Source organism: Neoarius graeffei, chromosome 10 (assembly GCF_027579695.1).
Source record: "Neoarius graeffei isolate fNeoGra1 chromosome 10, fNeoGra1.pri, whole genome shotgun sequence".
Lineage (NCBI taxonomy): Eukaryota > Metazoa > Chordata > Actinopteri > Siluriformes > Ariidae > Neoarius > Neoarius graeffei.
The window spans coordinates 29,117,011-29,131,764 of record NC_083578.1 but is presented as its reverse complement, the minus strand read 5'-3'; the positions used below and the strand labels follow the sequence as shown (position 1 = coordinate 29,131,764).

Sequence of the window (14,754 nt, the reverse complement as noted above, 5' to 3'; positions counted from 1 at the left end):
CCTTCTTGCTGTGAGGTGACCGTGCTAACCACTACACCACCGTGCCACCCAGAGAGGGGTGGTAGAGATGGATGTATGTGCAGAAGAGTTTTATAGGAAAAATAGTAGTCAGGCAAACAATCCAATATGGCAGGCATAAATAATAAACAGTGAACAAGCAATAGGTCAAGCAAGGGAAGCATGACTAAGGCACAGACAAATGCAGAATCAAAAAACCAGGAAAAGGAATCAGGAAACCAGGAGAACACTCAGAAAGCGAGGCTCGGTAATGTGTCACAAACAACTCTGTACTTCTCAGACTGAATCAGTCTTTGGCATCCTTATATATGTGTGCTGATTGTGCCTTAATCCACTGCTGGTGTGAGTCATTAGTGGCATGTGCTGAACCAAACGTGCACGAGAGCCAGTTCTTTGCATGCGCTGTCCAGTGCATGTGTTGGAGAGAACCAGTTGCATGTGCCAGTGTGCGTGGGTGTGACAGAACCCCCCTCCAGGACTCCCTGCAAGAGCTTAAACACATCTTCAGTGGCCCCGGGGATGAGGGCCTGGTGCTGGATGCCATGCCATCAGTGCTGCACTCTGGGCAGATGAGGCATCAGATTCTCAGCTCAGATGGGGGCTTGGGCTCTGGACAGGACCTGGGCTCCAGACTGAATCTGGACTCAAGCTCTGGACAGGACTTGGGGTCTGGTCTGGACATGAACTTGAGCTCTGGACAGGGCTTGGACTCTGGACAGGACATGGGCTCGAGCATGGGCTCGGGTTCTGGACAGGACTTGGGCTCTGGACTGGAAATGGGCTTGAGCTCTGGACAGAACTTGTGACAGAACCCCCCTCCAGGGCTCCCCGCAAGAGCTTAAACACATCTTCAGTGGCCCCGGGGATGAGGGCCTGACAGTGGATGCCATGCCATCAGTGCTGCACTCTGGGCAGATGAGGCATCAGATTCTCAGCTCAAATGGGGGCTTGGGCTCGGGCTCTGGACAGGACCTGGACTCTGGACAGGGCTTGAACATGGATTCAGGCTCTGGACAGGACTTGGACTCTGGATTGGACATGGACATGGGCTTGAGCTCTGGACAGGACTTGGGCTCCAGACTGAATCTGGATTCAAGCTCTGGACAGGACTTGGGGTCTGGTCTGGACATGAACTTGAGCTCTGGACAGGGCTTGGACTCTGGACAGGACATGGGCTCCAGCATGGGCTTGGACTCTGGACTGGAAATGGGCTTGGGCTCTGGACTGGAAATGGGCTTGAACTCTGGACAGGACTTGGGCTCTAGATAGGGCTCTGTCTGAGCATTGCTCTTGTCCTTGTCAAGACCTGGCGGCACGGTGGCGACATCCTCATGACCCAGCAGTGGAACGATGTCTTCAAGGCTGGGCAGTGGTAGGATGACAATGTCTTCAAGGCCAGGTGGCAGCAGGACAACAACGTCTTCAAGGCTGGGTGGCCGTGGGACGACGATGTCTTCAAAGCCAGGTGGCAGCAAGGCGATGATGTTTTCAGTGAAGTCTGGGGCAGAGACTGTCACATCAGCCTCTGGCACTGGCTCATGAACTGGTAGCATGGCAGAGGCTGCCCTGTTGGCCTCTGGCGCTGGTTCTGGAACTGGCTCTGGTGCTGGCTCAGGCACTGGTCCTTTCTCTGGCATTGGCTCAGGTGCTTGCTCTGGCTCTGGTGATGGCACTAGCTCTGCCACTGGCTCAGGTGCTTGCTCTGGTTTCAGCTCTGGCTCTGGTACTGGCTCCAGCTCTGTCTCTGGTTTGGGTGCTGGCTCTGGCACTGGCGCTAGCTCTGGCTTCTGTGCTGGATCTGGCTCTGGCCCTGGCTCTTGCTCTGGCACTGGTTCGGATGTTGGCTCTGGCTCTTGCTCTGGCACTGGTTCGGATGTTGGCTCTGGCTCTTGTTCTCACACTGGCATTTGTACTGGCTCTGGTGCTGGCTTCGGCTCTGTCTCTGGTTCAGGCGCTGGCTCTTGCTCTGGCTCTGGGACTGGCCATAGAACTGGTTCTGGAATTGGCTCTGGAATTGGCTGTGGAGTGATGACCTCCTCTGCTGCAGCAGCATCAGCCTTTGGCAGATGCTCTGGAGCGATGGCGTCCATTGCTGCTGCTGCATCAGCCTTTGGAAGGAGCTCTGGTGCTATGGCCTCCTCCACTGCTGCTGTGTCAGCCTTTGGAAGGAGCTCTGGAGTGATGGCCTTCTCTGCTGATGCTGCTTCAGCCTTTGAAAGGAGCTCTGGAGCAATGGAATCCTCCGCTGCTGCTGCGTCCACCTTTGGAAGGAGCTCTGGAGCAGCAACCACCTCTGCTGCCACTGCGTAGGCTTTTAATGTCGTAGCCCCCCCAAAAAAAAATTAATGTGGGTCCTCCTTTTCCTAAGCCTCATACAGGTACCAGAGCATGATGTAAAATGACTGGGAGTTTTGTAGGCAAGGGTGGTCTACTATGAAGAGGTCATCGGCCTCATGCTTGTCCCATGAGTCAGTGTATCATACAGCTGACCCAGACTGGCTCTGAAGGCTTGGGCTCCTCCAGGTCAGCATAAAAAAGGTACGTTGCAAGGTGAATCCATTTGGGTGATATTCCACCCCATCATAGGGTGCCAGGGTGTCTATCCCAAGTTGCTGCCAGATAAACATGGCTAGGGGTTGAGGCATAGAAACCCAGGCATGGTGTTGAGGGGTGTGCCGGTTACCTTCTGCTAAATCCATGTCGTGGCGAAGTATTCTGTTAGAGAGGGGTGGTAGAGACAGATGTATATGCAGAATAGTTTTATTAGAAAAATAGTAATCAGGCAAACAATCCATTATGGCAGGCATAAATAGTAAACGGTGAACAAGCAATAGGTTGAGCGAGGCACAGACTATCTAAGGCACAGACACAGAATCAAAACACCAGGAATCAGGAAACCAGGAGAACAATCAGAAAACAAGGCTCTGTAATGTGTCACAAACAGCTCAATACTTCACAAACTGAGTCAGTCTTTGGGATCCTTAAATAAATATATATATATATATATATATATATATATATATATATATATATATATATATATATATATATGCGCCCTGAGTGCATCGTAATCCACTGCCAGTGTGAGTCATTAGCGGTGCACACTGTTCCAAGTGTGTGCAAGAGTCAGTTCTTTGCATGCGCTGTCCAGAGCATGTGTTGGAGAGAGCCAGTTGCATGCGCCAATGCACACAGGTGTGACAGCATATTTATTTTAAAAATCATAAACACCTTATTATACTGCTTATAGAAAGAAAGACCCCTGGTAATGGTCCTATCTGTACAAAAATAAATAAATAAATTGTCAATTATTATGCAAAGTACTTCAATTTTGTACTTTTATCTCCACTCTACGATCTACGACCGTATGTCTTGGACACTCAGGTGAAGAGAGGAGCAGAGCTGTCAACTGATCACTACCTGGTGGCGAGCTGGATCAGATGGTGGGGGAGTATGCCAGACAGACCTGGCAGGCCCAAACGAGTAGTAAGGGTATGCTAGGAACATCTAGCGGAGGCTCCCATCCATTGGATCTTCAACTGCCACATCTGACAGAGCTTCAACTGCATACCAGGGGAGGGTGGGGACATGTTCCATACCTACATTGCTGAAGCGGCCATGCAGAGCTGCGGCTGCAAGGTTGTTGGTGCCTGTCATGGTGGCAACCCCCAAACCCGGTGGTGGACACCTGTCGTGAGGGGAGCTGTCAAGCTGAAGAAGGAGTCCTATCGGGCTTGGTTAGCCTGTGGGTCTCCAGAGGCAACTGAAAGATACCGACGGGCCAAGTGGAATGCGGCTCTGGTGGTCACTGAAGCAAAAACTCGGGTGTGGGAGGAGTTCAGTGAGGCCATGGAAAGTGACTTTTGGTCAGCCTTGAAGAGATTCTGGCAAACCGTCCGGCAGCTCAGGAAGAGAAAGTAGTGCTCTGTCCCTACTGTTTACAGCGAGGATGGAGTGCTATTGACTCGATGTCATCTGATGGTGGAAGGAATACTTTGAGGATCTCCTCAATCCCACCTTCATGTTGTCTGAGGAGGATGCATAGTCTGAGGGTGCTTGGGAGGACTTGCCCATCACAGGGGCTGAGGTTGCTGAGGTGGTTAAAAAGCTCCTAAGTGGCCGGGCTCCGGGAGTGGATGAGATTTGTCCTGAGTTCCTGAAGGTGCTGGATGTTGTTGGGCTGTCTTGGCTGACACGCCTCTTCAATATTGCATGGAGATCAGGGACAGTGCCTCTGGATTGGCAGACTGGGGTGGTGGTCTCCCTTTTTAAAAAGGGGGACCAGAGAGTGTGTTCCAACTATAAGGGGATCACGCTTCTCAGCCTCCCTGGGAAAGCCTATGCTGGGGTGCTGGAGAGGAGAGTCTGGTCAATAGTTGAACCTCGGAGGAGCAATACAGTTTTCGTCCTGGTCGTGGAACACTGGACCAGCTCTTTACCCTTGCAAGGGTACTGGAGGGTGCATGGGAGTTTGCCCAACCAGTCTACATGTGTTTTGTGGACCTGGAGAAGGCTTACAACCATGTCCCTCATGGTGCCCTGTGGGGGGTGCTTCGGGAGTATGGAGTTCAGGGCCCACTACTGGGGGCCATTTGGACCCTGTATGACCGGAGCAGGAGTTTGGTTTGCATTGCCGGCAGTAAGTTGGACTCGTTCTGGGTGCATGTTGGACTCTGCCAGGGCTGCCCTTTGTCACCGGTTCTGTTCATAACTTTTATGGACAGAATTTCTAGGTGCAGCCAAGGGGCGGAGGGTGTCCGGTTTGGTGGCAGCAGGATCATGTCTCTGCTTTTTGCAGATGATGTGGTCCTGTTGGCTTCATCAATCTGTGACTTACAGCATGTGCTGGGATGGTTTGCAGCAGAGTGTGACGCGACTGGGATGAGGATCAGCACCTCCAAGTCCGTGGCCATGGTGCTCAGCCAAAAATGGGTGGAGTGCCTACAGGGGGGTTAGGGGGGAGTTGCTACCTAAAGTGGAGGAGTTTAAGTATCTCTGGGTTTTGTTCACGAGTGAGGGTAAGAGGGAGCGGGAGTTGGACAGACGGATCGGGGCAGTGTCTGCAGTGATGCAGACGCTAAACCGGTCTGTGGTGGTAAAGAGAGAGCTGAGCCAAAAGGCAAAGCTCTCAATTTACTGGTCCATCTACGTTCCCACTCTCACCTATGGTCACGAGCTATGGGTAGTGACCAAAAGAATGAGATCGCGGATACAAGTGGTAGAAATGAGTTTTCTCTGCAGGGTGGCTGGGCTCTCCCTTTGAGACAGGGTGAGAAGCTTGGTCATTTGAGAGTGGCTCAGAGTAGAATTGCTGCTTCTCCACATCAAAAGGAGTCAGTTGAGGTGGTTCGGGCACCTTGTTAGGATGCCCCCTGGATGCCTCCCAAGGGAGGTTTTCTGGGCATGCCCCACCGGGAGGAGACCCTGGGGCAGACCCAGGACACGCTGGAGAGATTACATCTCTCAGCTGGCCTGGGAACACCTCGGTATTCCCCCAGAAGAGCTGGTGGAGGTGGCCGGGGAGAGGGAAGTCTGGGCTGCTCTGCTTAGGCTGCTACCCCTGTGACCCAGATCCAGATAAGCGGTAGAAGATGGATGGATGGATCTCCACTCTATTCATTACACCTTACATAAATAAATGAAATGATGTGCAAGTGATGTATTCAGCCATCCCTAGAAATGCCTGATTCCTTGTTGTTGGCTGGACCAGTACTGCTTATGCAATGCTGCTTGAAATCTCTGTGATCCCCAAACAGCTGATAGTGGCCCTTTATGAGGTCCATGATGGCAATACATTGTACCCATCCCAAGTGCTCAGTGACCTTGACCACTCAAGGCATGGGGTTGCTATCAAAGTCAGATAACTTGTTGAAGTTTTGAAGATTATTACAGAAACAGAGGGCTTGATCGGGTTTTAGCACCACTACTATAATGCTGGACCAGAAGGAGACATTTCGGCTAACATATTCTGTACCTCTTTCTTGATGGCCTGCAGTTTACCCTTGGGTACATAGTAGGGCATTTGTCATGCAATCCTGGAGGGGTACAGCTATAGTGATGGATCACATTGGTTTAGCCCAGATTAGTTATAAACATCCATATGCTTTATTCAGCAGGCTTTATTCAACTGTCTCTAAACATCCTTATAAATGCAGGTGTATGCCACCACACTAACAATGCCCTACTAAGATTGGCTACCCACTGACTTCTTTGACTTAAGTCCTTTGCATGAAGTCCTTTGAGAAAGGTTTATTTACTTTGCCACAAAGTTAGAAGCAAACAATTGTTTAGAATGTGTTTGTATGCTGTAGCATTACGATTTTCTTTCACAGGAACGAAGAGGTTTAGCCCAAATCTGTTACAGCATGACAGTGAGAATGTACACAAAGCAAATTCTATAAAGACATAGTTTGCCAAGGTTGATGTGGAAAAACTCAAGTGGCCTGTAAAGAGCCATGACCTTACCACCGCTGAACACTTTGGGATGAATTGGAATGCTGCCTGCCTGCCAGACCTTCTCACCAATCAACAGTGCCCAAACTCACTAATGCTCTTGTAGCTGAATGAGCACAATTCCCCACAGCCATGTTCCAAAGCCTGCAGTGGACTCCCCCCCCGACGGGACAGGAAGTCCGCCATGGCCATCTGTGCCCTGGGCCTGTGGACCACCTCAAATTTAAATGTCTGGAGGGCAAGATACCAATGGGTGATCCACGCATTGGCATCCTTCATGCAGTGGAGCCACTGGAGGGGTGTGTGGTCCAAACAGAGGGTGAATGGGCACCCCAGCAGGTAGTATCAGAGGGTGAGGACTGCTCACTTAATGGACAGGCACTCCTTCTCAATGGTGCTGTACTTACTTTCACGCATTGAGAGCTTATGGCTGATGTACAGTACTGGTCGTTCCTCACCCTCCACCTTCTGGGACAGAAAAGCCCCCAGCTCTCTGTCCAATGTGTCCATCTGCAAAATAAAAGGGAGAGAGAAGTCAGGGGAGTGTAAAAGTGGCCCTCCACACAGTGCAGCTTTTACCTTGGTGAAGGCCTGTTGGCACTGCTCCATCCACTGGACCAGATCTGATGCCCCCTTTTTAGTGAGATCAGTCAGCGGGCTGGTGACGTCTGAATAATTAGATATAAACCTACGATAATAGCCAGCCAGCCCCAGGAACTGTCTCACCCCCTTTTGGATCTTGGGCCTCGGGCAGGCCGCAATCACTGCAGTCTTGTCAATTTGGGGATGTACCTGCCCATGACCCAAGTGGAAACCCAGATACCATACTTCCACCTGCCTGGTTGCACACTTTTTGGGGTTAGCTGTGAGACCCGCCCACCTCAGCAACTCTAGGACAGCCCTAAGGTGTTCTAGGTGCTGTGGCCAATCATTGCTGAATATAATAATGTCATCAAAGTAAGCCGCAGCATGGGGCAAAGGATCTTGTCCATGAGCCACTGGAAAGTAGCGGGAGCCCCAAATAACCCAACAGGGAGCATGAAAAATTGGTCTAATCCAAATGGTGTGGAAAAGGCCATTTTTTCTTGGGATAGAGGAGTCAAAGGGATCTGCCAATATCCCTTTGCCAAATTCAGTTTCAAATAAAATTGAGCAGCACCTAATCGATTGAGCAACTAGTCAATGCGAGGCATTGGGTACGTATCAAATTTAGACACTGTGTTGACTTTTCTGTTGTCCACACAGATCTGGACTGACCCATTGGCCTTGGGAACCAGGACCACCAGGCTGCTCCAGTCACTGTGAGACTCCTTGGTTATGCCCATTTCGAGCATGGCCTTGAGTTCATCCTGAACCACTTTTTTTTTTTTCAGGTAAGCAATAAGGGCGGCTATGCACCACCTCCCCGGGGGCATTTTGATGTGGTGTTTTATGAGGAGGGTGCGACTGGGAAGGGGCGAGAACACGTCAGAAAATTCCTTTTGCAACCTGGCAACTTCTGTGAGTTGGGCTGGTGAGAGGTGGTCTCCACAGGGGACTGGACAAACAATTTATTTTTAACCTCTGGCCCCAGCTCCACCTTTTCCAGGACTACTGATGCCAATGCCACAGGGACCCCCTCATTCCAATGTTTTAGCAGGTTGAGGTGGGATATTTGCGGTGCCCCTCCCCTATCCATTCGCCTCACTTCATAGTCAACATCCTCGATTCGCCATGTGACCTCAAAGGACCCTTGCCACTTGGCGACCAATTTGGAGCTTGAAGTGGGCAATAATATGAGCACTTTATTTCCCGGGGTGAATTCTCTAAGGCATTTGCTCCTGTTGTACAGCCAGGCTTGACATTCTTGTGCCTGCTGTAAATTCTCCTGGGTTAAGTGCGTGAGGGTGTGGAGTTTTGCGCACAGGTCGAGAATGTATTGAAGTTCATTTTTACTTGTTGAAGGTCCCTCCTCCCAATTTTCCCGCAGCATGTCTAAAATGCCGCACAGCTTTCACCCATATAATAATTCAAATTGTGAAAATCCCGTGGAGGTTTGTGGGACTTCTTGTACTGCAAATAACAGGGGCTTGGGCCATTTATCCCAGTTATGTGCATCTTCTCTTCCAAACTAAATTTTTGAGTGTTTGAATCGTTCCACTAAGCCATTTGTTTGTGGGTGATCGACACTGGAGCAGATGGGTTTAATTCCCAATAACCCATACAGTTTGTGCAGTGTGTGCGACAGAAACATAGTGCCTTGGTCAGTCAGGATTTCTTTCAGAATCCCAACTTGGGAGATAACACAGAAGAGCGCCTCCACAATACTGCATGCTGAAATATTGTGGAGAGGCACCACTTCCAGATATCGTGTTGCATAGTCCACCAGAATGAAAATAAAGTGATATCCTTGTGCTGACTGATCTAATGGCCTGACAAGATCCGTGCCAATTCTTTTGAAGGGGGTCTTGATTAGAGAGAGAGAGGGTGCAAAGGTGCTTTGGGAGTGGCCACAAGATTTATTAATTGGCATTCGTGGCATGCCGCACACCACCAGCGGACATCCCCACAAATCCCTGGCCAGTAGAACTGGGCCATTATTCTGGCTAGTTTATCCTGCCCTAAGTGTCTGGCCATGGGATTAAAGTGAGCTGTGTAGAACATGAGTTCCCTATGGCTCTTAGGGATTAACAACTGTGTTATCTGTTCACCAGTTTGAGTGTCCTGTGTCACTTGATACAGCCTATCCTTAATAATAGCGAAGTACGGGAAGGAGGGTGTCACATTTGGCTGGAGAGTTTGACCATTGACTACTCTCACTTGGTTAAATGCATGACACAGAGTCTCATCTTGTGACTGCTCTAAAGGGAAATCCTCAAGGGAACCCCAAGAGAGGGAGGAGGGGCAAGCTGCTCCTCACTCGTCATATCGCTCTGATGTGGTGCTGACATAGACGACTCTGTGACAGCTTCCCCAGTCAATGGCACACTGGGATCCCCCTGTGATGTACTATCATAGGACCCACCCCTTACTATGTGTTCCATTAACCCTCTGAATCCTGGCCAATCAATCTCCAAAATCAATGGGTGGGTGAGATGAGGATTAACCACCACCTTTATACTATGATTTTCTCCCCAAAATAGAATGTGAACAGACACCAAGGGATAATCATGAACATCCCCATGCACACACAAAACCTTCACCACTTGTGCTCTCCCCAATGCCTCACCTTGCATCAGGCTTTGGTGGATTGAGGTCTGATTACAGCCAGAATCCACCAACGCATGCTACATATCCCCTTGAACACTCACCAGTATACGATATGCTCCGTCCCTATCGAGGGCGGTCTCTGGCGCATCAGGAATCCGGACCACAGCTCCCACCTCCATCGCAGAGCACTGGCCCTGGAGATGCCTGGGCTCCCCGCAGTGTCAACATACCGGCCCAGGCTTCACCTCTGCACCGGCGAAAGGAGAGTCACTCACCTGGAGGGGGGGAGCCGGCCCCTGCCTCCATGGTGGGGGAATGGGGTGGGGACAGGAAGAGGAGGGAAAGTGGGAAGGAGAAGGGGGGAGAGAGAGAGAGAGAGAGGAGGAATGTCTGCCTGCCACCAGAACCGTTGCCAAGTGATCCTCCACCAACTTGATGGCCTGATCCAGCGACATCGGGCGGTGGCACTGGACCCGCTCCACTGTTCCTTCCAGAAGCCGGGCAATGAGCTGTTCCAGTGTCAACAGGTCGATGATCCCCTCGATGTCGTGGTCTTCTGCCCTCAGCCACCACCAGCAGGCGTCCCAGAGTTGTTGGCTGAACGCGAATAGCCGGCCGACTTCCTCCAGTATCAATGTGCCTAAACATTGGCAGTGTTGCTCTGGAGAGCAGCCAACACACTGCAGGGTGGCTTGCTTCAGGTCGGTGTAGACTAGTTGACAGTCGGTGGGGAGCTGTTGCACAGCGAGCTGCACTTCCCCAGTCAGCAGTGGTAGTAGATGTGGCACGCATTGCTCGACTGGCCACCCCCATGCTTTGGCCGCTTGCTCAAACAGGGTGATGAATGCCTCGGACTCATCGTGCGGCCCCATCTTTGTCAGTGTGACGTGGGGTGGGTCTGCTGTAGTGGTGGTCAAAGACCCTGCTGACATGAGCAGGTGCCAGAACACCTGGCAATCTTCCTGCTGGGCCAGCAGCAAAGCTTCAAAGCGTTGCTTCTGCTCCTTCTGGAGGGCAATCAGTGCTTGGTGCTGGCTCTGTTGGATGGTGGCAAAGGCATGTATTAGATCTTTTAGCAGGGAGGACTCCATGGGGCAGTCCCCTTCAGTATCCCAGCTTTCGGCACCACTGTAGTAAATCCCTGAAGTGGATGGAATACTGAAGCATGGCAGGCAGGAAATGCTGTTCACACAGACTTTTTATTTTCAATGTTTTCCTTGCTTTTCAGCTTTTTACTTTTACACACACACACACACACACACACACACACACACACACACATGCTCTGGTTGGGAGAGAGCTCCTCTCTTCGCTCTCTCCCTCCTTTTCTACTCTCTGCAGTTACTGCAAAGCACAGACACAATGTTAATTGGGAACAGGTGTACTGACTTTGCCACTCACCTTCCCTGGCTCTGCCCTCCATTCACAAACCAATGCTTGGCCACCCCCCCGCTGCCATAGACTGTCATTTCTCTTTACTTAGTTGAGCAGTTATTGATATAATATGGATTATCCGGTTTCCCCTACAGTTCAAAGACATGCGATTAGGTTAATATGGGATGGCCTTGGGCTGAGGTGCCTTTGAGTGAGGCACCTAACTCCAAACTGCTCCCCTGGTGCTGTTAGCATAGCTGCCCACTGCTCTGGGTATGCGTGTGTGCTCATTGCTCATGTGTGTGTGCGCATGTGTGTGTTCACTGCTTCAGATGGGTTAAATGCAGAGAGGAATTTCACAAGCATGTGATGAATAAAGTTGTTGTTGTATTTTATATTACTATTTACTCGTTGATCTCAAGCGCATTAAGAAAGCAAGAAATTTCACTGATTAACTTTTGACGAGGCACACCTGTTCATTGAAAAACATTCCAGGTGACTACCTCATGAAGCTGGTTAAGATAATGCCAATAGTGTGCAAAGCGTCATCAATGTAACAGTGGCTACTTTGAAGAATCTAAAATATGAAACATAATTTAACACTTTTTTGTTTACTAAATAAGTCCATATATGTTCCATATGTTATTTTACAGTTTGGATGTCTTCTGTATTGTTCTACAAGGTAGAAAATAGTCAAAATACAGAAAAACCTATGAATGAGTCGGTGTGTCCAAACTTTTGACTGGTACTGTATAGCAGCAAAGGAGAGGCTGACTCCAAATGAATGTCCATGGTTTTAGAATGGGATGTTTAACAAGTACATATTGTTTAAATGGCTAGATATTTACATATATTTGACCATATAAAGTAGCTCTGAGCCAGCTGTCAGAGTGCAGGCACTTATGGATGTATGTGCAGAAGAGAGCGGGATGCAAACAATTAACAAAGCCAAGACAAGAGACTGAACTAGCATGGGTCGGGCGATCGGCAAATAACATGGTGGAGGAAAGACAAAGAGCGAAAACGTTAGAGGATAAGCAAAAGTCAGAAATACAAAAGGCAATCAGAAAGATACAAGGCTTGGTATGCACTGAGGGAGCAGAACGATATTTCACACTGGAGTTGTGTGAGAGAGTGGCTTAAGTAGGGAGAGAGATGATTAGGAAGATGTGTGACAGCTGTGATCAGTAATTGGGAGACAGAGGTCGCTGTGCATCTTGGGGATTGTAGTTGTGGGTGTCCATGTTTGTAGTCAGAGCATTCTCAGCAGGTTTACTGACACCAGCATTCTTGATGCCTTTACCTTTAGATACCCTTTGAGGCACAGTATCACAACACTGGCAATTCTGGGAAATAAACAGTTATAATCTTTAGACATTTGTCCTGAAAGCAACAGGCCTGTCCTGCAACCTAGCAAAGCATTATTCCTGTTATTATTAATATAATTTCTCTTCATTCAGCTTATAATGCATTAAAATTCATACATGAACTAGAGACTCTTTATAACTTTGCTTCTTTCCTCTTTTTTGTCTGGTTCTGTCTCTTTGATATATTCAGTATTCACAGGTTTGTAGTCATAGGCTGACTATAGAATAAGCATCTTAATTTTTAGTTAATACCTTAATTTGTGGGCGGCACGGTGGTGTAGTGGTTAGCACTGTCGCCTCACAGCAAGAAGGTCCAGGTTCGAGCCCCGTGGCCGGCAAGGGCCTTTCTGTGTGGAGTTTGCATGTTCTCCCCGTGTCCGCGTGGGTTTCCTCCGGGTGCTCCGGTTTCCCCCACAGTCCAAAGACATGCAGGTTAGGTTAACTGGTGACTCTAAATTGACCGTAGGTGTGAATGTGAGTGTGAATGGTTGTCTGTGTCTATGTGTCAGCCCTGTGATGACCTGGCGACTTGTCCAGGGTGTACCCCGCCTTTCGCCTGTAGTCAGCTGGGATAGGCTCCAGCTTGCCTGCGACCCTGTAGAACAGGATAAAGCGGCTAGAGATAATGAGATGAGATGAGACCTTAATTTGTTCAGTCATGTAATGCAAAGCTGCACATTTGTTGCACACTTTTAGGCAGTGTCTTCTTGCATCTGGGTGATATTTATTATAGATGTTTATTATATTTCTGCACAACCACAGAAAATAGCTGAAAACAATTTAAGACAAACAATTTGAGCGAGTGAACAGAATCATTGTACTTGGAATGACACACATATTGTTTATACTTCTCTCCCTTTCTTCCCATGCTCTTTCTCTCTCAGGAGAGGGTAATAGAGCAGCTCAAGGAGAAGAGAGAGAAAGAGGAGTGGACGAAGCAGGGGGAAATGGAAGTCTGTAAGAAGGAGAACAAGGAGCTGAAGGACAAGATTGCTTCCTTGCAGACACAGCTCTTGGAGAAAGAGGTCAGTTTCCACATGGTGAAGGGACATGGATTAAAGGTCAGAACAGTAACTGATGTAACTAACCTACTATGGTTAATTATTTTTCTATTAAACAGCTTGGTAACACACAACACATTCAAGTTGGAGCCTTTACAAATTGTTTTTATTAAATTTATATTAAATAGAAAGCAGTAACCTGAAACTGAAAGCTGAAACAGGTCAAAGAAACATGTCTGAATAACTTCTTGGTCATTTCAAGAGATGAGTGGTGGTTCAGGAAAATCCATCAGATGTCACTGTGGTTGAATTTTGGAAAACAATAAATTAAAAACAAAAAAAAAAAAATTGACAAAAATAATGAAAAAATTTTTACCAAAATTTAGTTTTTCTGCCATTATACTTTGACACATCTGCTTAAATAAAACATAAATATGTTATACTAAAATGATGTGGAAATGATGTATAAGGAGTCAGTTTAAGAAACACAGCAGTGACTTTCGTACTTTAAGTTTGTTATAGCTACTTGGCTTAGAGGAATGAACATATTCATTTCATTTTGTAATGAGATACTGGCTGTCAAAATGTCCACAATGCTCCTGTGCCATCATCATCAAAACAGTGAAGAGCACTTACACTACCAATGCTAATGGAAGCCATGTTTCATGTTAGAACATTTTTGACTGATGAAGGGTCAGTGCAAAAATTTGCACAGATCTTTATAACCAATAAAAAAAAAACAATATAATAAAACTGTTGTATTACTTTAGAAACATATTTATTTGTTTTTATTAATAATATACATTATGAGCAAAACTGATAAAATAATTTTATAGCAGAACTCCATACTTAAGAAAATATGGTAATGTATTGACTGTCAAAGTGCAGGCACTTATGGATTCAAGCACAGGGGAGAATGGGGGCTTCGCAAACTGCAGTCTGAGCCAAAACAAAGAGCAGGATTCATAGTCAGAAAATGGGTGGAGGTTGATCGATCAGCAAACAGAGCAACGTAGGGAAAATAATAAGATGAAGTCGAGATTAAACTCAAACACGGAAAGTCAGGCAAAAATCAAACAGCTTGGTAAAGTTAGGCACGGAACACTAAGCAATACTTTGCACTGACAGTCTGTGAGAGCTGAGTACAGTGGGGCAAAAAAGTATTTAGTCAGTCACCAATTGTGCAAGTTCTCCCACTTAAAAAGATGAAAGAGGCCTGTAATTTTCATCATAGGTATACCTCAACTATGAGAGACAAAATGAGAAAAAAAAATCCAGAAAATCACATTGTCTGATTTTTAAAGAATTTATTTGCAAATTATGGTGGAAAATAAGTATTTGGTCAATAACAA

The 14,754-nt window shown here is 47.8% G+C and overlaps 1 protein-coding gene across 11 annotated transcripts in view; it reads left to right on the top strand.

Annotated features, from left to right (window-relative positions):
- The window catches only part of LOC132893007 (ERC protein 2), a 684,550-nt gene that overhangs the window by 301,334 nt on the left and 368,462 nt on the right, over nucleotides 1–14,754 (top strand). For 10 of the 11 annotated variants that reach the window (XM_060931692.1, XM_060931691.1, XM_060931690.1 and 7 more), the window contains one exon: nucleotides 13,286–13,426. The exons of the other annotated variant lie outside the window; for it this stretch is intronic. In XM_060931692.1, the coding sequence (XP_060787675.1) occupies nucleotides 13,286–13,426 (141 nt within the window). The remainder of the gene's footprint in view (nucleotides 1–13,285; nucleotides 13,427–14,754) is intronic. 11 annotated transcript variants of the gene reach the window in all.